This window comes from Manacus vitellinus, unplaced genomic scaffold (genome assembly GCF_001715985.3).
Source record: "Manacus vitellinus isolate BGI_N305 unplaced genomic scaffold, ASM171598v3 scaffold_31_pilon, whole genome shotgun sequence".
NCBI lineage: Eukaryota > Metazoa > Chordata > Aves > Passeriformes > Pipridae > Manacus > Manacus vitellinus.
Window position 1 is genome coordinate 5,850,365 of NW_021940379.1, and position 27,683 is coordinate 5,878,047.

Here is a 27,683-nt window from a genome sequence, read left to right on the forward strand (position 1 = left end):
CTGAACAAATCTGCCTTGCAGCTGCACTGTCAGAAGATGAGACGAGCTGGGATGGAGGGCTGGGAAAAAACACTTCCAGAGCCCAACCCCTGACAGAGCCAATTTATCCTCTGTGCCCTGTTTAAAGGCAGTGTGTGTATTTTACACCAAACTGACAGAAAAGGGAACAGAAATACATGACTTCTGGACTTGGAATCAGTCTAAATTGTTTATTATCTGGGAGTGCCCAGCATTTAAAAAATACAGCAGCTCTGCTTTGTATGAAGGCACAACACTCAGTGCTCCTGGGGGACCTTTGCAGCTCCTCTCTGGAGCAGTTTCTCCTGCAGGGTTTGTGGCAATGGACACAGGGAGCTTCAGTCACAATTATAGTCTTCACACTAAATCTCTAATTTAGTCTGGCCCTAGCTATCTACAGAAACTTTGAGATTTTTGTCCACCTTGTAATTATTTTTAAGCCATTAGTACTAGATTCCAGATCCAGCGAGATTTACAGCCTGAACCTCTGGAGGAAAAAAACCCCTTGGATTCCAGTCACCCAAGGGACAAAGGAGACCCTGTTTGCAAAACTGGGTCCTTCATTTCCCTTGTTTTCAGATCTCACCTTTATGATCTGTCCTTCTTTAAAGGGCAGCTCCTCCTCTGCGGCGTCAGGATTTGGGGACATCGTCAGCGGGTCGTAGTCAAAGAGTGCAACAAATATTCGAGTAGAAATATCTTCTGTGCCAGGATCTGTTTCAGATTCCTCATAAAGATCTGGAGAAAGATGGTCGTGACCACCGTAGCCATCTGGGAAATTAAAGTCAGAAAAGAACAATTCAGTAATGCAAGTTGGCCCCATCTTTCGACTATTCCAGATAATATTTGAAACACGTTTGGCATTTCAGGGAAAAAAAATCCCCAAACCTCAATGCATGTCCTTTAAAGCTTGGTGGGTTGGTCTTTTTTTTTTTTTTAATTAGCAAGCTGGTACTTTTTAAAAAGCATATAAAATCTGCATGCACTGAAAGTGGTGTTATCTCCTACCCCACACTGACATTTACACTTGTGGATACAGCTCAGGTAGGAAAGCCATTTTTGTCAGATTTACTAGAGTTTGCTATAAATTAATGGAGCATGTTAGGAGTGACATAACGATGAGTCTGACAGGCTTTTTCATTCCTGAAAAAATAACCATGCTTTGGATCCACTTGTTTTCCAGCACAGCTGTCTCTGCTCTTCATGGACACAAGAAAGCACATCCCAGCTGTGTTGACAAACCATGTTTTAGATACCAGGTTAAAAATAAAACATGGTTATAACCTCTCCAGACAGGGAAGAAAGGAAGGTATTTCAGCAGTGTTAGTCCTGCCAGGGTTGGAACTACACTCTCTGTTATTTTGTCGTAACACTGTCAATAGTTAACATAGTGCCCAAACCAACCCAAACCACTAACAAATGTGTTAAAATCCAGGAGAAATGATGATTGCATGTAACTATAATCTCATTAGGAAAGACTATCCTTGAACATCCCAACACTTGACACTGCACTGAACTCTGTCCACTGTAGGGTAACAGGTCAATTAGGACATTAAAAATGAGAATGAACATTTTGTCTCATGTACCTTTCAAACTTTTCAAATGACCTGGAGAATGTGTTTAGTCCATGATTTGCCAACATACTTAAGGATGGACTTCAGAAAACCAGATTGGAAGATTAGGTCAAAGTGGCTAACACTGACTGTTCTGACTGATGGGTTTAAAAGGCTTTTAATTTTGGGTTGAAAGAGGATGTGGCAGCACTTTCCCAAATAGTCTCTTTCAAGACACATGAACTTGAAGTCCCAAAAATTAAAGCCCTCAAAATCACAAGCCACTTGTGAATATCTTGGCTTATTGAAAAGTCCCTCTGGCTTCACTGGGAGTCACATACTTTTGTTCTTTGCTGAATCAGCATTCATCATCAAGCTTGCAAGATCCTTCACAATGAATAAATTGAGAAAGTGATGTTATGAATTATGATGAAAATGTAGTTCAACTGTATCAATTTTTTCCAATTTTCATGGTAATAAAATTTTTACTGTAATCACCTCTTGCAAATTAAAGACTCACAGTTTTTTTAACAGTTTGAGCATTCAATACGAAACATTTCAGATAAATGCTTTTTACCTTTTTCCCCTCTTTTGCCTCTACATCATGCATTTTATTCAACATTTGATAATTGTAAACTACCAGAAAAAAATGTTCAGAGGGTCACAGCTTTCAGGGAACATCTCCTAACTCGTGGGTCCAGAGCTCAAGAAAGAATGTAAGGATAAAATGCAGGAAAGCAAAAGGGCAGGGAAAAATTCCAGCCAAGAAGCTTTAGGCAGGCACAAAGCACAGAGAGGAAGTGTGGGAAAAGGGCACATGTGGGACAGAAAGCAATGAGACACAAAGGATGGGATCCTTCTCTGTTCTGTTTTCCTCACCCTCAGGTTGCAGCCATTCTGAGGCTGATACCCAGGCCCACCAGGCAGTGTGAACCAGGTGGGCTAAAGGGTGTTTTGTTTTGTTTTTTAAATTAAAAAAATATCAATTTTTTGCCTCCAACTCCAACTGCACTTAATGAAGGTAAGGTGGAAACATGAATCACAGCCAAATGTATCTCTGTTAAAAGCACTGGCCTGTGCCAGAACATCAGAATACTCACGTTTGCTTCAGTGAACCAGAAAGCAAATAATCTCTTGATTAGCTCATTAGCCACTTATCAAGAGGTACAAATACATGTCACACACACACATCACTGTGCATGTACAATCCTGTCTCTGGATGCACCCAGCCAAATTCCTGACTGGTGCACAGTGGCAACCAGAGCTGCTCCAAATTCACTCGATTTACTCTGATACACCCAGGCTGCTGTTCTGGCTGTGTCAGTCAGACAGGTCTGCTTGGAAACTCAGCATTTAATTACAATTTACCTAAACTTTCAGAGCCTCTTCTGTTTCATTTCAGATATCAGCAAAACCTGAGTGTGTTTCTTAGCTCTCTATATGGTTTGGGCTGCTCTTGTGGGTTCAGTGTCACACACTTCAATTCCCTGTCTAATGAACTGTGAGAACTGAGTTGGTGATCAGATAATGATTTCTATGTTGATGAAGCAACAAATACTATCAGTAGTGGGTAAAACTGCCTTACTTATGCAGTGCAGTAGAACACAAAGAATAATTTTTGTCCTCATCAAGTGACACAGCCAAAGTCCTGTGTGGCCACTGAAAAGACCCCCAGTCTTCGTTCGGCCTACCAATAATGTCTGGTGATTGCAGAACACCGGGTTGTGACACACCAGTGCTGTTTGTCCCTGTCCATCTGCCTGGCTCCAGTGGGGATGTTTGGATGGATGGTGGTTCAGCTGTGTACAGTAACTGGCTGGCATTGGGAGCAGCAGAGCTTCACAGAGTTCATGCAATGCTTGGACTCGGTCGAGTATGGAGAGGGGGCTGTGCAGCGGGACAGAGCCCTCAGGGCCGTTTGCCCCTGGCAGCTGAGCTGGAGGAACTTACCTGAGGGCACCCAGGACTCAGAGCCAGTCCCCCTGGCATCCTGCATGGCATGCAAGGGTGTCACACATGGTTAACACGCAGCTCTAACCCGTGCCTGGCACAAAGGAGGAAGAATGGTGGGCGTACCGTGTCCATAGTGAGGGGCCATGGGGCGCCGCGGGGGCCACTGCTTGTGTCCAATGCTGCCATAATAAGCTTCTTCTTTTACAGGTGAAATATTTCCCTCACTACCTGACCGAGACCGAGCGCCTTCACTGTTACTGTCCATTGTAATTTCTATGGAGAAAAAGGGAATGATCTATTAAAACAGATTGTAGAGTTGCCTCAGCGGAGGCTCCTGCTGCCAGGCTGGGCCTGCCTGGTTTTCTCGCTTCCTAAACACTGCACAAGCTTTGCCAGATGTCTCAGCCTCTAGAAATCCTCTTCAATGTGTGTGTGGGGGAGTGTCACAGAAATTTGAATCTGGATTTTGTGCTTTTTAAAATTCATACAGTGTAAATATTGTTTGTTAGGTCTTTGGAGAGGAATTGTCTTTCATTATGAGGTTTAAACAACAATCCTAAATACAATGCTACCTGCCAGATCTGCAAGGTCAAGAGAACTGTAAACTCTGTTTCACCTTCTAAAGTATCAACCTAAACCCAAAAATTAATTAATTCACTTAAATCCTACCTGCAAGAAGATAATAGTCTAAAGAATTTGTAGATCTATGGAGAAAACACCTCACAGAACTTAAATTTTGGAGAGAGATTTTGCTATGGGAATCCTAAGAACTCTACAGTCTTGAAAGTCTTTCCTGTTTCTCCCAGAACTGCTTTAAGAACTCTCCATCACGTAAGTGACCCTTTAGCTAAATAACTCAACAAAAACCCCAGACAAATTTGGACTCCATATTTTTCAGCTATACCTGAGGCCAACAAGTTTCAGGTATTTAAGAAGCCTAAACTTTGGCTCAGTCATATTTACTCTCTTCTTTTATTTTACTCTGCTTTTCATTTTATGGAACTCCATATTATAATGACACAGCCTCAGCAACTTCCTTCTTCAAAACCATCCTTGCAGCCCTTACTCTTGGGAAATGTTCTCTGTCACTGGAGATCCAAAGAGTGGGTTCAATTTATACAGTGATTCACTATATGCTTTTGGATGCCCTACTTTTACTACATTTTATTTATCTGAGCTCTCAATATTTTTCATATCTTCTAGATTTTTTTTTTTCCTAGCAGGTTTACAGGAAGGAACTCTCATGCAGTTTTTATGAAGTGTTTAAACTTGCTTCAGTTCTCCTCAAAGTGGTATTTTTCAGTATGGTGCTGAAAGGGAGAAATATTGCATGCTTACCTTTCAGTAACTTTAATCATTAGTCTTCTAGTCAGAAATTAGGACTCTTGAACTCTAAACCACATAAGGCCTTCCAATAGTTTCACAGCAAATAATATTTTTTGTTAAATATTGTGCATGATGCTCAATAGTTTCTTGTTACCAGCAAGAGAAAATATTGTCATTTATTTCTAATGGAATTTTCCCAAATGGCATTTGTGGATTGTAAATAATACAAACCACAATAATTAATGCTTTAAGTTACACTGAATGAAACAAAATCTGAGTTATTATTTTCTATTTAATTATCTCCTTGAGCACAGACTATCAGAAATTAATTTCTTTATCAGATTCCTAAGCTGTTGCTATTAAACTGCTAAACAGCAAAGTCATTGCTTAGTGGTTTCTGTGTCCTAACCTTGTTTACAGAAAGTGAGCTCTGATAAATTTAATCACTTCCCTTATTTTTTAATTAAAATGAAAATTAAAAGGAAACCCAAAGGATTCAGTCACACAAACTTCTCTACTGTCTTGCTATTAAAAATGGGGGGGTTTAGCAGATAATAGAAAAGAAAGAACTTCTATACAAAACTTGCTTTAAGTAGTTTAAAGGTAAACCAGGAATCTTTACTCCTGTGAAATCAAGGCTGCTTTCAGAGGGAAAAAAAGAGGATATGAAAATCTAACATTCATCACAGCATCATCCAAAAGCTGCAATAACCTGTCAGGAGAAGCACAAGAGCCTCCCTGGACCTGATTCTCCTCCAGGCCATTTTTATTCCAGGGTAATTCCATTGACATCTGTGAAGCTAATCCTGGTTTGCACCAGGAATTGGGATGAGAATCAGCCTCTGACAAGCCCCACAACACTGAGGAGACTGAGCAAGTTCTGTGCATTTTGCAGCTGTGTCTGTTTTCTGATCTATGGCTTCAATAACAGTAGTTACTATCCACTAGATATCCAAAGAAATATGCCAACTAGGAGGATTTTGCTTTTAATTTACAGTACAGGAATTTTAGTGTGATTTTATGACAAGGGAAAAAAATTTAATACTTAAAAATAAAAGCATTCCTTAAGGATCAGTCTCTTTCCTTCTGACAATCCCCATTTGTTACATCAATTATTCCCATACAAGTCAGTGAGAATTGCCTGACACTGCTTCCTTCTCCTCATCATGGTGCCTACAATGTTCACAAATTAAAGTCCAGATTAGGGACAGGAAACAGATAAACTTTCCATCTTCATGGAGTAAAGTTCTGTGAATAACTCACAGAACTCCTCCTGCATTTGTTTTGCATGTGTATCCTGATTTTCAGTGTGAATGTTTCTCCTTTTTCAGTTTAGAGTGCAAGTTTTAACAGATACATATTTGTCCACAGTGTCTTCATTCCATTATCTTTTTCCCACTACTTTTTGGATTTTCTGGTGTTCACCAGCATATAGATTAAGTCATAATTAAACCAGAATAGAGATGACTCTGTAAGAAAACCCAAATCTGGTAAATATATGCAAGTTCTACAAACTTATTGCATTTAACAGTTTCCATTTTCCCCGTTAAATTCCAAAAAGTAGTCAAGACAATGGAAAGTGAATGCAAAATGATGGTTGATGAATGGAAGGATGGATGGGTGAATGGATGGCTGAATGGCTGCATTTATTTTACTGATCATATAGTAACCTGCCTGCAAATTTTTTCTTAGGTAAGATCTAACATTATCTAAGCTTAACCAAGCTTAAAAAAGCTCCAATACCCACTAAATTTAATGAAAAGACTCCCAGGGATGTCAATGACTACTAATTCAACCCCCTGTGAGGCCCCAGCACACTCATTTACGTGGAGATGTTTTTAGTCCCACTTCACCCCCTTTAAACTGGGAGTAGCCTGGTTCAAGACAAATATCCACTGTTTCATTGTTTTAAGGGTTGCCTTCCCAACTCTGAGGCTGCAAAGAACAGAAATGCACCAATCTGTCCAACTAACCAATGGAAGGGACCAACATTGGCCGAGACCTTTGTGGCACTGCACTGCCATGAGAGGACCTTCGTCCTGCATGTTCCACCCTTTCAGGCCGTCCTGCAGATGCTGGATTACCTAAAAGCTAAAAAAAAAAACAAACAAAACAAAACAAAAACAAAAAACAACAACAGAAAAAACAGGTTTGTAAGTTCCATGCGTGGTAACATCGTGATCATATGGCTGGACATTAATCAGAGGTCAATCACATTTGGAAGCATAAGCTCTAAAGGCAACTAAACTTAGTTTTTAACTGAAAGGTTAGCTGAAAACTAAATACTGTTGCCTGGCAAACCTGCGAAAGGAAAAAAAATGGTTCCCTGATTTATGGCAGAGTTTTGTAACCAGCAGTCACACATCAGAACAAAAAGAAAAGAAAAGAATAATTTTTGAAATATTCTTTTGCCTTTGTTGTTGCCGCTAAGGTGACGTTTTAACCTCCTGGAGAGTAGTACAAGCAGTTGTGAGCTGTGGAGATTGGACTGCACTGCAAGAGCCTCGCTTGTGTCCAGCTCTAGAGCTTCCTCCAGTCTGCAGCATGGGAAGCAGTGTAGGTCCTTCTGGCTTTGAGCACACTGTGTTTCTAGAGTGGCCTTCGGCTGCCAAAGCCTTTTAAAGCTCAGTGAAACCTGTAGACAGCAATGCAGACACACTTCCTCTCACTTCACAGCTGGCTCTGGTCACTACCCTCGCAGGAAACACTATTTATTTAACCAAATGGTACTATTTTAATGCTCTCCAGAGTTTATCGTGCAGCCATCAAGATTAACACAGCTTGGTCACCAATTTTGATGGGAGGAATTTGTAAGGATGGTTTCAGCATGAACTGCTGAGGCTGGAAGAGCAGGCAGCTGATCTCTACTCTTACGTGAGGTGCATTAGAATGGAGGTTTCCACTCTGGACTGTTGCAGGCTGAGAGAGGGTAAAGAACTTGCTTTGGTCTTTAGGGAGCAGGGAAGACTATGGATGCATCTATCACCCGTGGAGACTCTTCTACAGATTAATGGACAGAAATGCAAATAGGCAAGATCACGCAGAGGCATCCTTGAAAGATATGGGATGGCCCTGGCCTCTCCCTCTGGAAGAAGCTGTCTGCCTGCATCCTCACCAGAGATGCAGTCTGCAACTTCAAAGGCAAGAAGAGATGGTCTAAAAAGGACGGCAAAGTGGTGACAGAGCAGAGATATAAGGCAGCAAATGAAAATATGATGAAGCTGTGACTCCATAAATCTGGGTCACTGTCACACTGGGGGAGAATCTTGGTTCTTGTCCAGAGATGTTCCATGATAAAGAGCATATCCTGAAAATTCTGGGAATGGGATGAATAAAAACAACACAATGAAATGAATTCCTTGACAGTAATATTAACAAAAAAAGTAAAAAAAAAAATAAATTACTGATGAAATATTTTCCAGGTAGAATGCAGCTTTTTTTTTTTTTTTTTTTTTTTTTTTTTTTTTAAGCAACATTCAGATGGGCAAAGTCAAGAAAAACAATCTTTTGGGAAAAATTATAGTTCAGCTAACCCTTAATTAAAATTTAGATTCAGTTGTCCTTTAATAAAAGCAGCCATTATTGTAATTTGGTTCGTGGGAAAATCATTGTAAAGCAAATTAATCTGATTTCAGCATGACACAAAAGAGGACTATAAAGGAAAATGCATAATAATAAAAAAAAATGAATGGGGAGGAAAGAAAAAAAGGGGAAAATGTAGCAGATGGGTCCAAAGGATGGACTCTAAAAATTAATTCAGGGAAAAAAGAGAAAGAACAAAAAAACCCAAAAATTAGTAATCTAAAGAAAACAGACTGATTTGGCAAGCAGATGTTAGAAGGAAGATTTACTTCACACACCAGAGAGTCTTCTGCATCTCTGTGGGATGGCTTTGCAAGTGGCCCAGCTGCCCTAGAGTCAGCCAGCTTAAAGTCGGTCTTCCAGCCTCCCTGAACATCTTCATTAGAGAAATTATCTGTTCTATTACACTTCTGAACTTCATACTTCCTCTCGTAACCGGGCTTGGCCTGCTCGCTCCTGGGCTCTACAAAGGAAGGCCCCAGGTCCCCGAAATCTTCCTCGATGCTGCTTTGCCTGGTCAAGGTTTTCCTGCGCGCCAGCAGCGGCCTCGTGCTCTTCCTGCAGGAGCAGCGAGCGGCCTCTGCACAGCAGCGAGGGGCCACGTGGGCAGAAACGGCATCACAGGTGGATCTGAAGCTGAAACGGGACTCCTCCTCTTCGCTGCCACAGTCCAGGCCACTGTCCGGGCTCCTGGAGAGGGACCGGCTGTGCTTGCATCCTCTGTCGTCCGCGCCAAAATCCTCCCCGCCTGAAATCCTGTGCTTGGCCGGGTACCAGAAGTTGTGCTGCTGGTCTTGATTGTAGGGCCTAGGTGCTCTAGAGTCTCTAGCTATTTTGGGGTTCTTTTTATAGGGCATACCTAAACCCTGCTTGTACAGCAGTTCAGAGTATTCCCCATCCTCTTCGGCTACTTCTGGAATACTGAAAAGCTTTTTACTGTGGTGTATCTGCTGTGAAAAGTCAGGCTGTTCCAAAAAAGTGGCTTCAGTGGTCTTATCGCACTCCTTAAAGAGTATGTAATGTTAAAAAACCAGACAGGGAACAAATAGTGTGTGACAAAAATAAAATGGGAGGGAAAAGGGAGAAGAAAAGAAAAATAAAGACAGAATTAGTTTTAGAGCAATGGCAAACATAAGACATGCAGCTTATTTAGTGAAAAGGATGTCATGCTTTGAATGAGAATCTGTGAAAAATAAAGACATGATTAAGAAGTTGCTGGGTGTCAGGTACAACATGAGAGGTCGGTACAAACAACTGAGTGATGCTCTTAACAAGAATAAACTCATGCATTTAAAACAAAGCAGTAAAAGCCATACAGGTTCCAGCATGGTGAATGAGAATGGCATTAAAACACGTTCCTTGCACCATGCCAAATTGCTATTTAAGTTTTCTTTGGAACCAGAACCCATATCTGAGAAGGACAAGTCTGCTCTAGCAAGCTTTCTTGCTTTGCATCTGTTAAAGCATCCTGTGTAAGCAGCAAGTATCTTAAATCTCCTGACAGAGGAGAGCAATTCTGCAGACATCATTAAAGGAGTTCTAGTTTCCTTTCTAAAATTCTAAAAAACCTGCACCATTTTTAAAGCTTGGCTTGCACAGAAAGACCCCTGAGAAGCAGGAAGCTCTCTGATGTCACTTGGTCTGCACTGTCATCAAATCTCTCATCATAATCTTGCACCTGCTTGATAAAACCAAGATTTGAAAATCAACCAATTAGCAGAAGTAAGTAAGAGTCTCTGTTTACATTAGAAGTAGGTAAAAACTATCCCAGCCTGGGAAAAAGAAGCATTCTGAACACGACAGACATATTTTTGAAATTTTTCCAATTCCATTTACACAAAACACAGGTTGGTCTGACAGATGAGTCCTGTGAGTGTCTTTGCTGGACTCTGAGAAGAGACAAGAGAAGACAATGCAGGAGGTGTTGGTTTTGACAGACAGGGTTTGTTGATTCTACCCCCCAGAGATCATCTTTCCTTGTACTTAATGCCCAGATCAGGGAGATCTCTGGTCACAAGAGCACCCATAAATGACAGGATCATCCTGGAGATTTCAGCAGTTCTCCCTCTCTCTGAGCGTGTTAAACTTAACTGGGTCTTGGATGTTGTCCCCTTTCAGGCATTAGGAACTTTCTTATTTCACCTATTTTCATTCCTTTTTGAAATGTGTATCACACTTGTGAAACAAGACAAACTGACATCAAAGTGGAAAAACAAATCAGAATGAACAGTGATAGTTTTGATAAGCTGCTGCATCAAGAGAAGCACACCTGTAAACCTTAACAGTCTAAAATTATTTACTGCCCCAGTTAATGTTCTGGCCCTTTCTTTCTAAATATCAACACTGGCAATACTAATTTAAAACAAAGAAATAAATATACTTTCTGATGCATAAAGAACAAGAACAGTCTAGGGATTATTCTCTTTTTCCCAGTGGGAAGGGACAGAAGCAGCATGCAGAAGGATTTCACTTTCAACCTTTATGTTAGCAGAACAATAGAAAACTGATTATTTCTTCTTTTGAAAAAGTACCTGTCTCATTGCAGATAGCATCAGAATAAAAAGAATGAATTTACAGCACATGAAAGCAGTTACAAGAATGGTCAAAATGCTTGTATGCATGAAATTGATTTTAGTTAAACAACAGTGTCTTGAAAAAAAGTTGACCTCTGTGTTTGTGCTAAGAAAACAAAATTTGTGTGATTACTACAGACATAAAAAGCCAAATACAATTTACATGTACAAATATAGTATGGGAACTACATATTTGGCATTGGGTAAATTCAATATCCTACTTATGCTTTAATTGTTATCATAAAGTTGTCTTTCATGATGAATAGTCCTGTGTAGTGTTAAGGCAATATTTCTCATGGGTATTTCCTGCTGTCTCTGGTGATTTTTTATATCCCTCTGGTGATTACTTAATAATCACCAGAGCACAAGGATTTCTGATAATGCATTGATCAAACAAAGCTAATCCAACTCCCTTTCTTACAAGAATCCTTTAGAGCCTGGGAAGAAATGGGACTGGCACTGGAAACAGGGACAAATCACTCAGACATGAAAAACATACATTGCCTTCTTGGTATGTACATAATTTTTATACATCTCCTTGCTCAGAAACAACTCATTTTCTGGGTAGCACATGCAGCATTATCTTCATATAGACATGGCAGAGGTCCTCAGATGTAGAACTGAAATTGCAACTGCAACAGTTACAAGTAGGAAAACAGTCAATTAGTTAAAAGATTAGCTATCCAACAATGAAGGAAAAAGAAAGGAATAACTGCATTAAAGCGGCCCAGCTCTAGGTCTATATGACAGTGTGAGTTTTAATGGTCTGCAAAATCCATAACTGACTACAGGAAACGCTTTGAAGGAAGAATCAAACCCCGGGGGTGCTCCTGAGGGCTCCCTGCAGCCACACTTACCTTGAGGGCGTTGTGGGAGCTCCCACTGACTCGCCGTCTCCCTCCATCCTCCAGCTGCATTTCGGAGTAAAGCTCTTCCTCATCTTCCTCCATAATGTCAGACAAGTCCGAGCCTCTGCTGCTCTCTGTGTGATACTCCTCCCCGTGGCAATAGTGAGGCTGATTCACAAGGTGAGAGAGAGAAAGGTCTTTACTGCCTGTAGAGCTGGAAATCCTCAGATAACACACCGAGGACCAGAGCATTTCCTAGATTTGAATGTCACGCTGATCACCACGTATAAGTTACATCCCATGGCTTGCTGCTCTGTTCTACCTGAGAGATCCTGTATGAAGTTTGTTTTGGCCATTTATGGTCCTAATTCAAGAAATCCAGTCTTAATCCCAGGTGATACATAAAAGGATATCTCCATTCCCAGCACCAAATCTAGTCTTAGTCTTGATTAAATTCCCCTGATTTAAAGAGGTCCTTCATGCATCAGTGGACTTGCTGACCAAATTGTAAAAGCCCTAGGATAATTCACATATCATCTGTTCTTCACAGCTGTTTCTTACATCACATTATAATTTAAAAGTGATCAGCATTTAATTCTTGCAGGGTGTTACCACCATTGTATGATATAAGTAGCTGATGACATTTGAAGCTTTAATTTTTTTAAACATTGTAGGAATAGACTGACTAAAACACTGGAAATTTGAGGCATTGTTCATACATTTGTAGCTGCTTGAACATCTATAATAAACAGAACCAAAATTCCAGAACATCTCAGAAGTGGCACAAGAAGGAGTGGTGTTCCTTGGACCCTTCCACATGGGAAGGTATATATTTCTTTTCAGTGGGATCAAATTAAAGCTGTGCAGTCGTGCAAAATTCTTCTGGCAACACCTTTCCATTCCTTACAGCGTGCCAAGCACAGAGGATTTTGGCTTTCTGTAATTAGGTTATGAGCTTACAGGTTGTGGATTTTATGGAACGCAGAAACTCTTCCCACTTCCCCTTTTCCCACAGCATTTTTTCATGTGCAGTAGTGACACCACACTGAAAGGCCCAGAACCCAAACATGACAGTCCAGTCACATTTGCTAGTTCAGCTTTTCCATCTTCATTTTTGCAGTTTCCACTGCTCAAACCTGCTGCTTGGGCTGATGGCCTGGAGGTGCCTGGTGCATTCAGCTCCCATCAGGCAGTGTCATGCTGCAGGAACAGGACACACATCTCCCTCCCCAAGAATTCCTGCTTGCCTGTGCAGTTTACCAACACAGCCACAATAATCAGGAGGTGACCTGGACAGCCTGCTGAGCTTCAGAAAGTGCTTGTTTTATGTCAAACACTTGACACAACGACAAAACCAGGCTACTCACTTGCTTTCCAAGTTCTGACCCTTTTAGGAAATCATCCACTGAAGCTCCCCTTCTTTTGACATTGGGAGAATCATAGCCATCCTCCTCCTCATCAGAGTTGGCATACTGGGCACTGCTCCTGTCGCTGAACACACTCCTCCTCTCCATCTAGCAAGGCAACAAAAAAATAGAAAATTGTGAAGCAGACTCCCTCCTGCCACCAGAAGAAGAAATGGCAAATATAAGAACTCAAGCACACAAATGTGCTCATGGTTAGAGCAGTGCTGGTTTCCCCGACTGGAATCTTTAAGAAATATTCAAGAATTTTTTGCTTATCATATTCCTCTGGCTCATAAACAATTACATGATTCTCTGTGATCATCAACTCGTCTGCTCTCTTCCCTGTACCACTTATGTCAAAATTCTCAGTATTCTACAGTCAGAGGCTGCTAACAAAGACAATAATTTCCCCTTGGCAGAGAGTCAGTGGATGAACTCAGCACAAAAAAAGCTTTAGAATGAGACTCTGGGCTCTTCCTCTGCTCTGAGGTCACTCCTGGCCTCAGTTACTAATTCCTGCTGCTTACTCTCCTGACAATAACCCTCAGCCATCTAACAGGCTGGATGAGGGCAGGGAGAAGGCACACAGCTTCTGCAGCAGCTTACCACAGGAGAAGAATTTCTACTACAGGGGACTAAACATGACAAATATCACTGGTAGGATTTGATTTAATTTAGAATGAATTCATCTGTAAACTTCTGTCCACATTCCTGAATTAAACATTTCAAGCATCACTTAAATTAATGTAATTAAACATGGTTCAGAGTATTTGTTATGTCAGCATTTTCCAAACTAGAAAAAGTATTTCTGTTATCTTTCCCTATATAGTTCTTAAATCAACTTTCACCTCTGAGAGCCCAAGAAACAAATTTTTTCCTTCTACTACATTTACTCCAGTTTTCTTTCTTTATAAACAAAAGGAAGATACATACACATGCACACTTATGTATTTATCAGACATTATTGATCCAGAATTACTCAGGTTCTCAAAAGCTGGCTCAATTCACCCACTGGCTCAAAAGAGGGACAGTCAACAAGCTGGGGCTGTTAAGATACGTGTGAACTGTCAAAATTAATGGAGTTATTTTGGACATATGATGGGAGACCAAAAACTGGACATAAGTGATGACTGCCGGATGAAGGACCACAAGGGTGTATGAAATAAGTGACTCCACAGCTTGTAAAAAGTAACAGACAGTTGTGAGCAGCTTGTGATGAGAAAGTCACTGCCCAGGGCACTGGGAGTGTTTAAATATTGCATACTTGCGTAGAAAAACCAGAGCGTGTTGTCAGGATGCATATACATCAGCTGTACTGACCCTTGAGCCTCAAATATGGGATTTAAATTAACTAGCAAACATCTGAGTCACTGCAGCAGCCATGGGTCCAAACCAGGCAGTGTCCTTTGGCAGTGATGCTGTTAGCAGCTACAGGAGGAGCTGCAGTGAAAAGCAGTTGTGAACATCTGTGAAAATGTGACACTGAGAAGGGCAAATATGTAAAACTGCCTGTGAGATCCACGGCAGACAGACACAACAGTGCTTTACACGCACAGAATTTCAGCACACTGTTTTATCTCCAACTACGGACCCTCAGAGCTTAGGAATGAATTATCTGCTCCCTAAAGCACGTGACGAAAAAAAACCCTTTTGATGGGAAGCACCACAATGAATAAAAACAACCCGAAAAAAGCCCTTGAGAGAAAAAGTTTGCCTTTACCCTGTTGCTCTCTGCAACCCTTTGCGCAGCTTCTCTGGCCATGGCTTTCGCGACGGTGTTTGGGATGGGTGTGCCTTGGGGCTGAGGGAGGATCCTGTTGGGGGATGGAGACCTCCTCCCGTGGCTGTGGAAGCTGGGGGGCTCCAGGGTGTGTCCGTGGACGGGGGACGCCGAACGAGTCTGCTCCCACGACTCATCCCTTTTCAAATGGGGACCTAAATGTTCTTCTTTGGTTTCTGGGGCTCCGGCACTTGCTAATGGCTTAGATTTGGGAGCAGTTCTGGGGTGAGGGGTTGGAGGCACCAGGAGGTCGGGTGGAATGGCAGCAACAGAAGAGTCCACTGATTCCCCTTGTGCAGAGAGCGTTCGAACAGTGACTTCCCTCGCTTCCAAACTCCTCAGCCTCAGCAGCTCCACCAGTGTGTTCTCTGCTGTTGGGAAGATCACCTCTGCCACCTGGGAGCACAAACAAACAACTCATGAGCATGGAAACATCTGCCTCCCTCCCCTCAGCCCCACTAAAGGACAACCTTCAAAGTCTTGACATGGGGTGAACTATTTCCAACCCCAGCACCAGTTGTCTTTAATCCTTTCAACCCCGTTGTCCAAAAGCTGAAGTTTTTGGGTTTTTTTCTCCAAAAGCTGAAGTGTCTGTAGAAAGGAAGCTCATGAGCAAGTTGTGCACAAACAAAAGAACAGGGTCTCCTGAAAACTGAGTGAGAACCCCCTGCAGGCATCCAAGGGCTGTCACATCTTTCTTGCTGCCTTCACCTGTTGGAATTCCCACAGAGCAGATGGTCCCTGTAATGCTGGAAGGAGAACTCACCCGTTGCCCTCTCGCATAAACCCCGTAACCTGTGACGTTGGCGCCGTGGGAGGTCCCCGTGGCCGTCAGAGTCGGGGGCTTCCAGGACACCTGGAGGGTCCCTGGGGTGGACCCAGCCCGGACAGCAACATCTTGAGGTGGAGCTGGAGGACCTGAGGAAGATGGGACAGGTCACTGTGGCTGGAAACTACAGATCTCAAAGCACTTTTTATTTTTTTTATTTTTTTTTTTTTAATTTTTTAGAAGACAAACTATCCTTGTTGTGGTTGTTTTGTAAGAGCAGAAGCACGGGCTCAGCAGGTCATGGAGCAGGAACTGACCCTCACTTTATGACCATTAACTAAACTGTACTCCTTTTCAAGATGGTCTGTACTTGCACCTTGCTGTGAACCTGTTTTTAACCCTCCAGGCTGCATAACTGATATTCTTGAATGCAGGATATGCTAACAGAAAAACAGAGTGAGAAAAAGGCCCAGGATAGGCACTGTTAGTGGAAAACTGCTGCATGTGACAGCAAATTACATTTTGAGATATATGTCTGCACTGAATGCACATTACATACTCTGAAATCACATCCAAATTCTGTCTCTCTGGACCATCAGTGGCTCCAAGTCCCAATTTAAGGGCCAGAAGCACAGTGAACTAAGGTGCAATGTGAACTGCAAGCTGAAAATTCAACATTTTCCACCAGCAGCACGCTGGTTAAAGGACAACTGATCTCACAGTCTTTCCTCTGCACTGAAGAAAAAAAATGCATCCACTAACCTCTTAAGGCATTTCCAGTATGTTAGTGTAATAGCACACCAAATACATCCTTAATTAAAAGACATTACCCTACTATAAATAGTTCTACTGCGGCCAGAAAGCCAAAGTAAAAATACCATAGAGATTATTAGTTCATAAATTTTTCAAGCATCCTGTTGTGCTAATTTAACAGCCAAACCCTGAGAAATGTCTCGTGTTAAAACATCTCAGAAGGAGGGTTCAGCAAGCTCTGCAGAACAGCCAGGAGGATACAAACCTCTAGTTTACTTTTCCCAGCGAACTAAGCACAACCAGTTCCTGCTCATCTACCAAAAAGGCCACAAATATTTCAGCTGTGTGCCTGATACATGTGCAAAATACCACACGAGTCTCAGCCAGTTTGCTGGCAAACTGCCAGTGCATTTCACTGGTTTGCTGTCACTGAATTTTGTTCTCCAGAGGGCATGGAAATAAAATTATGGTCATGTTCAGGACAGCACAGGCACAACAGGAAATTTTTGCTTGTACCATCCCCTGCATCTATAAAGTATTTTTAACTTGCAAGTCCAAAGTATGCAAATTGACCGGGTGTAGACTATTTTTGGCCAAGACAGATTTTGGTCTAGGATTGAATTTCAGCTTTCCTAACCATCCTATTTTATTGACAGCCAGCATTCCCAATCCAGCAGGGCTGCTGAGCTTACAAGAAAGAATGCATCTGATCTAACCCACTATCTTGTCAGTGACAATGACATTAATCTGGTCCTGCAGGAGAAGTCACCTTCCTTCCATTCTCCCACAACTAAACAATCCCCAGGGAGTGTGTCTCGACCTTCAGAGACTCTGGCAGGGACAGGTTTAATAAAGTGTGATGCCCAAGGCTTAGCATGGTTTCTATTTTCCCCCATCATTAAATGGGAAATTATTTTTGATGACTTGTGATGGTCTTGGCCATCAACATGAATGTTTGTTTTGGAATTCTGCCCTACTTTGGTCCTCATGGGGTTTTTCACATAAATTAGTTCAAAACCAATAACAGTCCCACGGGTCCTGATCCTGTACTTATTTCTGTTTTTGGATCTGAGCGTCCAAGAGAGAGAACTACTTCTATTTTAATTTAAGCAATTCCAATGCTTTGATGAATCAAGAAAATCAAATTTCAATGCTTTGATGAATCAATTGGTCAGCTGTCAATCGGCTTTGGTCTCACAGGAAGCAATGTGTTTTCAGTATAAATCATGCTAAACATGATATATTTATGCAAAGAGAAAAAAAGAAAAGTTGACCCTTAATTGTCCTGCACTTTTCATGTAACCGCTCTCTCTAGGTTTGAAATGTGAGCAGTTCCCTCAAGATCATTTTTGCTTATTGTACTCTCAAAAAAACCCTGAGTTTGATACAGTGTGAAAATATTAAAATATTCCCTGATCCCCACTCCTTTTTTGGGATAAGTGGCTGATGACATCCTTTTCTGTAAGGATATCACCCAACCCACTAGTAAAGGCCAGAGCTTCTCAGCTTTGAATAAAATGAGCACTGGAGGTATTTAAGGAGGAAAATTAATCCAGTCTGAGAAAAAGAACCAGCATTAGTCACTTAATTTCTTTCTTTTAACTGTGGTTTGAAAGAAGAAAGATGTGATTACTCGAAGCCAGCAGTATTTGCAAGACAAAACCATGACACACTGTGATGGTTAACTCCCATTTCATGGGCATCCTTTCCCTTTGTTCCAATAACTTCTGAAATACAGGCATAGGCCTCTAATAGCTTCAACTGTTGCTATTTTATTTTGCTATAAAACAGTGAAAAGTTGACATGCTTCTGTAAAAATGCTCCCTGTGCAATGAAGGTGGGGGGGGGGAAGACTCTGGATTTAAAAGATGAGGTTTCACTGCATTTCAGCTCCCCAGCAGAGAACAGCTCAGGCACTGCTTAGCACACTCCAGCAACTAGAGGGAGATACAGCACGTTCAGTGTTTGAAAAATACCTCACTCCAAAGGCCTTTCCCAATCAGTAAAGAAGCTGGCAAATGTAATAAGTTCAAGCCAGCATCCAGGCAGTGCCTCCCAGCTGCCCCAGAACACATTCCAGGTTGGAAATGTCCCCCTCCCACAGGTTCTACAACAGCACCACCACTCACCTCACTGACATGATTCCAGACAAAAGAGTAAATGTGTGAGCTGAGGATGTTTTTACTGAAACTATGAATCAACAGCATCAAAAAGAGGAGACATATGAGCTTAATTCCCTGTCTACTCAGCCAGCACGGCTGTCCTGCCTGTCTCCTCACATAAATAAAAGTCATACAAGCCAAGGAACAGATCAGAATTAATTCCTGCCTCTTTGCTGGAATCAAATCCCAGCAGGGAGTGAAGGAACCACAGCTCAGTACATGCTACTGACATTCCACTCTCCAGGAGCCACTTGTGCTTGTCTGTCCCTGTTCCAGAGGCACTCAGGGATCTGAAAGACTGGATGGATAAGGAGTCTCCTACTTGTCCTTGATCAGATGACCTTGGGTAGGTGAATATATAAGGACACGTTCAATTTTTTTCAGGGATATTGCCATATACCCCCAAAATCATGAGATTATCCTTTAATTCACTACATTCTTTCTGCTCCAGTTTTCAACACCACTTCAGTGTTCTTAAATAGTGGGAAATGACTGACAAGGCTTGCCACCATTCCTAATGTAAAAGCCAGGTGGGGAAAAAAACCTCAGACTATCCAAAACAAAATGGATTTGTTGACTTTACAGGTTCAAATTGTACAATGTGATTACAACTTCCCAACCAAAATACATTTACGTCCCCTAAGTGACTCCGTGGTCCTCTAAGAGGTTTGTGTTGTTTTTCATTAGAGAAAATGTTAAAAGTGCTTTAAGACACACACATAACAAAAAAATGACATGTCAGAAGTAAAAACTGTTTTTTCTCCCAGTGCTGTTCACGCCAATGAGAATAAATTACTACCAGAAATATTATAACTGGACAAACGAAATACAAATGGAGATTAATCTGATAAAACACTTAGCATGTTATCTGAGATGATGATCTGAAGTTTATCTCCCAAAAATGCATCTGTCCTTACCCAGGAGTGAAGAAGACAATAATGCAGGACAGGAATTAATTTTAAATAGCATAAAACAATCTAATAATCCCCAGTCTGCTCACAAAAGTGGCAGGGATTAGAGCAGGAAGCCAAAGGTTATTTTATCTAGTATTTTCAGAGAAACTTAACTGGAGAGTTTTGGGGTAGGGAGAAAAATATCAAACCTGCTGGCAATGTAGAAAATTCCACAAAGGCTTCCTTTTTTTCTCGTTGTTCCAAGGGAAGCTGCCAGGGCATCTGATGGGGCTTTGCCATGACCTTCACCTTGTAGGCCATATTGGGCTTCAAATTAAAAAAATGGTACTTGTAGCTAGCAGCCTTGACAATGTCAAACTCCTCTTCGTTGAGGAAGATGACGTGACTGTAATTACTGTTTGTAGGGAGCCAGGACAGCTCAGCAGAAATCTGGGTTATATTGTCCACTTTCAGATTGGAGGGGGCTACTATGACATCCTTCCCCACCAGCAGAGTGCACTGCAGCTCGTCGGAGTTGCCCTTGTTGGTGATGCTCTGGATGGATATTCTGTATGTGCAGGCAGAAATGTTGAGCTTTTCTATGAGAGCTTTCGTTCTGCTCCCCAAGGCGACGTTCATCCGGATTTCCTTGTCCACCAGGACGTTGTAGCTGCTGATGGTTCCCCAGCCGGGTGGCACCACTGGTGGCTCCCAGCCCACAATGACACTTTTGGCTAGTTGTTTGATAAGGGTGATTTTTCTAGGATAAGGCACAATGTCTTCTCCAATTTCATCAATGTTCACATCCAGAGTCCCTGCGCCGTTGCTGATGACGCCGGAGTCTATGTGACTTGGTGGACTTATCTCCAAGAGATCTCCTTCCAGAGCAGGACCCGAGTGGTTGATAAAATTCTGATCTTGTTCGCTGCTTAATGTGCTTGATAACCGGGTCTCGTTGTCTTGAACAAAATCCACAAAGTTTGAAGGGACTAGTCCTCTTTGTCCATCCAGAAGTTCTCCTGGTGAGGAAGAGCAAAGCCATTAAAATCCTTGGAGGAGAACACCTCCTTCATGCCCGTGCCTTGAGAGCGGACAGGACAAGGAAGAAGGATGGAGTGCAAACCCTACATAAACAACATTCACAGCTTGAGAACGTGAAGGGGAACACCAGAACTGCCAGCAAGCTTTCCTGTCAACTTCAATCTTGCCAGCAGGAAAAGCTGACACTATAAAATATCTTATAATTAGCTTTGCCTGCGAGGAGCGGCTTTGCCGGTGCAGAAACTCTGTTAATTAACAGAGCGATGATAAGGGTAATTTTAGCAACTGATTTAGTGGTAGACTAAGAAGGAAAGAATTTGGAGCGTGTTTGACAGACGGACTGATTTCGATCTGCATGAATTAGCATGAATTCACAGGCTGGAAAAAGCAAAAAAATACCTTCATAGAAGCCATCTTCATCCATGTCTCCGTACACGTAAAGGTACTTTCCTGCCGTAAGAGGGAGCTCTGCCTCTGGATTTTCGTTTGGTCCATCGAAAGGGTTGTAACTGCAGGGAGCACAGGAGCAACACTGATCGGGGGAGGTGGACAGCTCTAAGGCTTATTTTTTTTAAATGAATTAAAAGAAACTCAGTTGTGGGGGGTCTTTTCCAGCCCCCACATTTCATTTGTTTTATATTTTTTATGTGTCTCTTACACAAGTTTGTTAACTTCCACGAGGAAGTATTTAAATCCATATCCATCCTGAAAGAAATTGTTAGTCTCTGAAATTTTTATCATGACAGGACTTTATATCTGAAATTTTAAAGTGCAAAGCAAAGATGCAATGGACTTTTAAATCTTTCCTTGCTTGAGAAGGTAATTTATAAGAACAGATTGAGGCATCCTCTGCGAAGTAGGAGGTACCAATTTCATGTCATTTAGGCACTGAAGGTTGGAAATACAGTCGTGGGTGAGAGAGACATGTCATGTTCAGCTTCCTCTGAGAGTTAAAGCACGTGGACATGGCACTATTTTGCAGTCAGTAAAGGGGTCTGTTATCCATAACCCTGATTCCATGTAATAATTCAGTGTGTGAATAAAGTGAAGGAAAACCTAATGTTGAACATTACAACTGTGTATTATATATGGACTGAGATGGGGGGTTTTACCTATAACGGGCAATGCAAAGATGGACTTTCCCAGAATATCTCTGCTTTGAGGTATTGGAATTCTGATCATTATCCATCTGTAGGGGAGCAAAAAAAAAAAAAAAAGGTAATGCTATTTCAAAAAGCTGCATGAACAGTTTTCCTGACAGGTGATATCAATCAGACAGTGAACATGCAACATTGAGAAAAAACAGAAATTAAATTCCAACATGGAACACAACTGGTTAATTTTACTTAGAAGGGCTGACAGCAGTGACTAAGCACTTAAGACAAATATTGAGTTTAGAGCTGGTGCAAGTGTCAGCTTCCAAACAATTTGAAACAATGAGTATCACACAAAATATATCCCCTTGCCAATCCAATCCAATCCAATCCACAGCATCAGCATCTGTTGAATCCCACCCTTTCCACTAACAGAAAGAAACATATTTCCTTGGAATTTACCATCATATTTAACTCAAATCTGCAAAGCCACACATTTATTCCATTACAAATCTGGTCTACAAAACCCAGAGATTAAATTGTGGTGCTGAATCAACAGAGACTGTGCCTATTTTAGCTCTGCATCAGGTATCTCACTGCTAAAACAGTGATTCTTTCTGTTATGCTTTGAGCCTAGTAGAGTTTTTAAAGTGAGAGTCAAACTTCCTGCCATTTATTTTACAGAATGCTGTGAGCCATTTCAGAAAACATGACCAACTCTTTGCCTGTGTTTGAGAGAACTTTAATCAAAATAGAAATGCCAGGTAAACAGTGGGATCAAATAACATGAATTGTCCAAAAATTGATTGCAATTTTACCGTCTAAACAGAGTGAATATTGAACTGCAACTTTCAGCTCTAAACTGGTCCCTGTCAAAAGTACACCAGAAAAACACTGAGTTAATACACTTTTCCTCTGAATTAACTCTCAAGAGGTGGGTTAGCACAGCACACACTATTCTGCCTACACTTGACCCCAGTGAAGAGGACACTAACAGGTATTTTCCCCTGTGTAGAATTTGGGGATGTATGCACATTTCCAAGGATTATCACCCTGCCACCTTTATATGGTGCATAACTCAACCAAGAATGGTTATTCTAGAAGACTTTGGCACCAGTGACAACCAGGGCAGTTGCAAATATACTTTTTGCAGAGTGTCACTTTTTTTTTTTTCCTTATTTATTTCAGACTTCCCAGCGTTATGCTCCATTTTTAGATTTTATTCATACACTCTCCCTTAGGTCTGGATATCTCTGAAAAGGAATGGAGCTTAATTTCTGTGAGCTTGCATAATGTAAGTATGTATCACATAATTACACTCTAGAAGGCACAAAAAGTACAATTCTCCAAAAGAGGGCTTGACATTCTCAGTGAGAGATAACTCAAAAAATAATAGAAAAAGGGAATTAAATTTGACGTGTGCTTTTTCTGTTCCTTGCTGTTAGTTCTGCTTCCCTAAGTCTCCTTGCTAAGCTGCTTTTTCTGCTTTGACTACTTTTTCTGTGGCCTCTTCTAAAAGCAGTGAATGTTTCCACTTTTCAGTAATGCTGCTACACAAATATACACAAATATTTCTTGTGGATAATCCTTAGATATGCCCATGGAATTCCTCCTATACAAGAATCTAATATTTTGTTGAGTGTCCTACACAATACTCAGGCTTGTGATCCATTTAGAAACATTTGTTTCTATCAATTTTCACAGGTTCAATAGCAATGAACTTATATAATATAGAAAGAAAATATGCACAGTTGCAATTTATTTACTCCTGTAAAGATTAAGAAAGGGATTCCAGACTACAAAGTGAGGGGTAAAATCTAAAGATCATTTCCTCATGGGTATTTGCCCATACGAACCAGACCTTTTAGTATTTAATAGAAAATTATGCCCTTCTAAAAAGTTTTCCAAAATTTGTCCCATGCCTATTTTTATTTATAACATTTCTCCTAAATATTAACAAACAACTTTTTATGGCAGCTTTGAAAAGCTCTTCTGAGCCTCCCACTGGATTTCTACCAGAATCCTACCAAAAAGCAGAAAACCTTTCTAAGAAAGGAGGAACAGAACCTTTCAAAAGTACAATTAAACACCAGATGCAACAGCTGGATGGTGGAAGACTTTGGTGACAACAGCCTGCAACTTCCATTTTACAGGCTCAGTATCAGTTTAAGAGGGTGCTGGAAAGGCTGGAAAGGCTGGAAAGGCTGGAAAGGCTGTTAGCAGGTGGTGTCTGCCTTGAAAATATCAGTTATGTTCCCACTGATCGTGTTCTCGAGCTACCTCAGAAAATGAGAACATTCATGTCTTGACTTTTTAAAAGCCAATGGATCAACCTGCATCAGCCCCCTGGGGCAGAGGAGTCTTGGCCCCTGTAACACACATTTTCAGTAAGAAATTTAAAAAGACTCACGTCTGAATCAAATCTGCATCTTGGGGTACCAGATCTTGACTTGGACAGGAATGTAGGTTTGACAGACAGTTGTTCTGGTTTGTCTCCAGATATTTGAAGGGGTCTTATAAACTCTGAGATCACACAGCGACTTCCAGAAGGACTTTCATGAACTGGCAGTGAACAAAACACACACGAGAATAAGGAATTGCTCTCAAGCAGAAATACTGCCAACTAATAAGCAGCAGTGAGTTATTTTCTCCTCCTGTTAAAAATCCTTCTAGAAAAAGACTACAGTAGGTAGAACACAAAAGGCTCTGCCTACTCGTTCCCAGTCTCTTGGTAAATCACATAAATCAACCATATGTAACAAAACATAATGTAGAAAGTGAAGGTATTTTAACTCAAAAAATTCAAAGTTCAATTTTTCCTTATTGAGAAAAAGTCCACCTTCATTCTGAGCACCTTAATATGTACAGAGAAGTTACCTGACCTGCTGTTTAACATACCCAGCACTAACGAGCTGCTGTTAGAACCTTTATTTCTTTTGGGGACTCTGTCATATACTGGAAAGTAGAACCAAGTCATACATTTGTCTTCTGAGAAAGTGACTGAAATGCTAATGATTTAGCTGGCAGGATGTTCATTTTCAAATGAAGTGGTTTGACTTTTGTCAGGCAGCAAGTGCCAAGAGCACCTGCTTCATACTTCGTGAGAGTTCCTCTTTAACACCAGCACTAAAACACGTAATTTGGTCACAGTTCCATCTCTCCAGTTTCTAAAAAAATGGAAGATTTGGGCTATGAGAAAGGAAAAATCTTCAGAAATCCTTTTTGAATATTTTTGTTGCGCTTTTAAAAACAGTTTTAAGAAAATGAAAAGGCAGCGTATACTGCACATTGAATAACCTAAGGAGGCTGATCCCTCTTATCTCCCACTGACTCCAGTGAAAATCAGGCCTAGAGGTGAGGGGAGACAATTAAAAAGAACATCATCAAGGTTGCAAGACAGACTAACAAATGTTATATAAAATACTTCTACATTTTTTCCCCTTTACTGTTAGTTTTATTCCTCAAACCACAGGACAGCAGGAGATTGTAAACTGAGCTTAGTTACACCTGCAGCGTGAGCAGAAGCTACAGCAAAGCACAGTCCTTGCTGACACATCCAGATATGCAGAGTGCATTCTCCTTTTCATTAACATAATGAGCCTATGCTCTAATTTTTCTGAATATGTGTAGGTTCAGCATTTCCTCTCCTGTTCTGCCAGAAGTCTGGACAGCAATGTTTTGCTACTGAACTGCAGCTTCCCAGACCACGTCACCAGGAATTATCAGTGGAACCTCTTTATTCATACTGCAGAGGAGAATAAGCTCCAAGAATATCATCAGAGGGTTTTTCTGGTGTTCTCATTAGTCCATTATGATTAATTTTCTCTGCATCACTGTAATTTACAGCAGGACAGCTTAAGCCCATTGACAGCAGGGTAATATACAACTCACCACACAAAAGATTAATTACAGCCAGCCCCGCTTACAGCAATCCCCAGGCTGGAAAAGGGCACATTTTTTATTCTTGGAACCTTTCTCACATATATAACAAAAAAGTCATCCCTGTTCAGAAACCTTCAGCCAATTTAGCTCCTTCTGTTTGCTGTTAATGTGCTTGCCATATCAGCCTGTCAGCGCCAAGCCTATAAATAATTGGGCCAACTGTGATTATTCATTCAAAGGAAACTGCTGTTTGGTCTCATACCTCCTGGATTCTTCAGGCTTTGTTTTTAAATTAGTTGCACAACATGGCAAATGTGGAGAAAGATTCTGGGACAATCTAGCCCTTGCTTTGCATACATATAGGATAACTAGGATAGGGACATGCATTATCAGGAACTCCAGGAGCATCAGGACGCTGGAAGATATTGATCTGTCTTATTATTATTGCTTGTGAGACAGAATACATAGAATTTGCCCTGAATCTTTAACATGTAGAAGAGAAAACTATGTTGTTGTGACTGCATTAGTGACTGGACACATGTATGCCCACATAGATACCTCACCTCCCATCAGAGTCACTGGAATATCCATCAAGGTATGTGGAAGTGCAGCTTCTGCCCCAGGTCTAGCTCTGTAAAATGGATCTGTCTTCCTAACTGGACTAATTGCTGCCTTCAGTGTCCTCTGTTTCTCCATTTATTTGGCTACTTGTGCAATGGAGCATCTCCCTTGTCAATAAGATCCACATAGGGTGCCATCAACTCCTGTCTCCTTAGGAAAGTGTGTGTGAAACAAAAGAAGCTGATCCTCTAAGGCTCCTTCCATACTGTGGGACTGCTTTTCTCCAGGGCCACAATGTGAGCTATTTCTTAAAGCAGTTTAAAAATTACTGCATTTTCAAGGTCTTCTAATATCTGCAGTAAACTGGAAAGAACTGATTTTCATGTGGGCCTTATCATGCAGCTTTAGCAGTGAGTTCCTGTGTGTTCTGAAGAGGAGCCTTTTTAAAAGGTCATGAGATACTTAGACAATATATGTAAATTCATGCAGATTCTATGTATGTAGAGCCACAGTTGGATTTTAAACAAAATAAACACAGGCATCATCAAGTAATGCCTTTGCAAAAAAAAAAAAAAAACAAAAAAAACAAACAAAAAAAAACAAAACCAAAAACAAACAAAAAAAAAACCCACCAAAATTGGGACTCACAGTGCATGAAGCACATTCCTCCTAAAAACTCCTGAACCTCTGTCATCTCCTGATCATTTCTACAGAGGAGAGCTACTCCTGCAGGTTGTGAATACAGGATACAGGCAAAAAAGGCTACATGATGTCCCTGGGCTTGAGCTACAGACTGTGGAGGAATGAGACCTACAGACTGTTTTAAAGCTTGTTAACTGCAAACCAAGCAAAAAAAAACCCAAACGAAACACCTTTCCTTTTATATCTGCCCTCTGGAAAAACCACATTTTAAAATGAAGAGTACAAGAGGTCAGTTCTTAAGAAAATGCAGCAGCATCTAGAAATGTCTCTTTTTTTTTCTCTAAATACTAGAAAAGAACCCTATAAAGCCACGGGGGCTTTATCCATAAAGTCTTTGTGAAATCAATATGTGCTCAAAATGACCATTATTTTCCCATGCCTGGCAAATACCTGTTAAAGTCTGAAGAACACCCTTTCAAGAGAAAAGGAAGATCACCAGGTCTAATTGAAATGTTTCAGGAGAATTAAAGCTGCCCATACTTGCATTACAATTAGACTCTCCATTTTATTTATTGCAATTGCTGATTCCATATGGACTACCTAAATTACCCAGAAAGACCATTTAGACGAGCCTCTTATCTGATGAATAATAAATCTTAAGGTTTCTCTATCTGATTGTGACATTATTATATGCTTAAAGTGAACTTTTAATGCTCTAATCCATTCTGGCTGGGTTTATTTCATTTCCTGATACATTCAAACATCACCAATTAAGGCAAAGCAGCTGGTCATAAACTGATCTCATTTCCGTCATTTGCTTTGCTTTGAAAGCTGTCCCTGTGTTCCC

At 41.1% G+C, this 27,683-nt stretch overlaps 1 protein-coding gene across 2 annotated transcripts in view; it reads right to left on the reverse strand.

Moving 5' to 3' along the window:
• RIMBP2 (RIMS binding protein 2) overlaps nucleotides 1-27,683 on the reverse strand; it is a 129,484-nt gene that overhangs the window by 8,824 nt on the left and 92,977 nt on the right. Inside the window, exons 9-20 of one of the 2 annotated variants that reach the window (XM_025895487.2) lie at nucleotides 24,162-24,313; nucleotides 21,770-21,846; nucleotides 21,057-21,166; nucleotides 19,826-20,635; nucleotides 15,806-15,957; nucleotides 14,980-15,435; nucleotides 13,221-13,367; nucleotides 11,863-12,021; nucleotides 8,711-9,436; nucleotides 6,824-6,941; nucleotides 3,648-3,797; nucleotides 605-789 (exon numbers count right to left, since the gene is read on the reverse strand). In XM_025895487.2, coding sequence (XP_025751272.2) covers nucleotides 605-789; nucleotides 3,648-3,797; nucleotides 6,824-6,941; nucleotides 8,711-9,436; nucleotides 11,863-12,021; nucleotides 13,221-13,367; nucleotides 14,980-15,435; nucleotides 15,806-15,957; nucleotides 19,826-20,635; nucleotides 21,057-21,166; nucleotides 21,770-21,846; nucleotides 24,162-24,313 — 3,242 coding nt within the window. The remainder of the gene's footprint in view (nucleotides 1-604; nucleotides 790-3,647; nucleotides 3,798-6,823; nucleotides 6,942-8,710; nucleotides 9,437-11,862; nucleotides 12,022-13,220; nucleotides 13,368-14,979; nucleotides 15,436-15,805; nucleotides 15,958-19,825; nucleotides 20,636-21,056; nucleotides 21,167-21,769; nucleotides 21,847-24,161; nucleotides 24,314-27,683) is intronic. The other variant, XM_025895486.2, reaches the window with a different exon arrangement.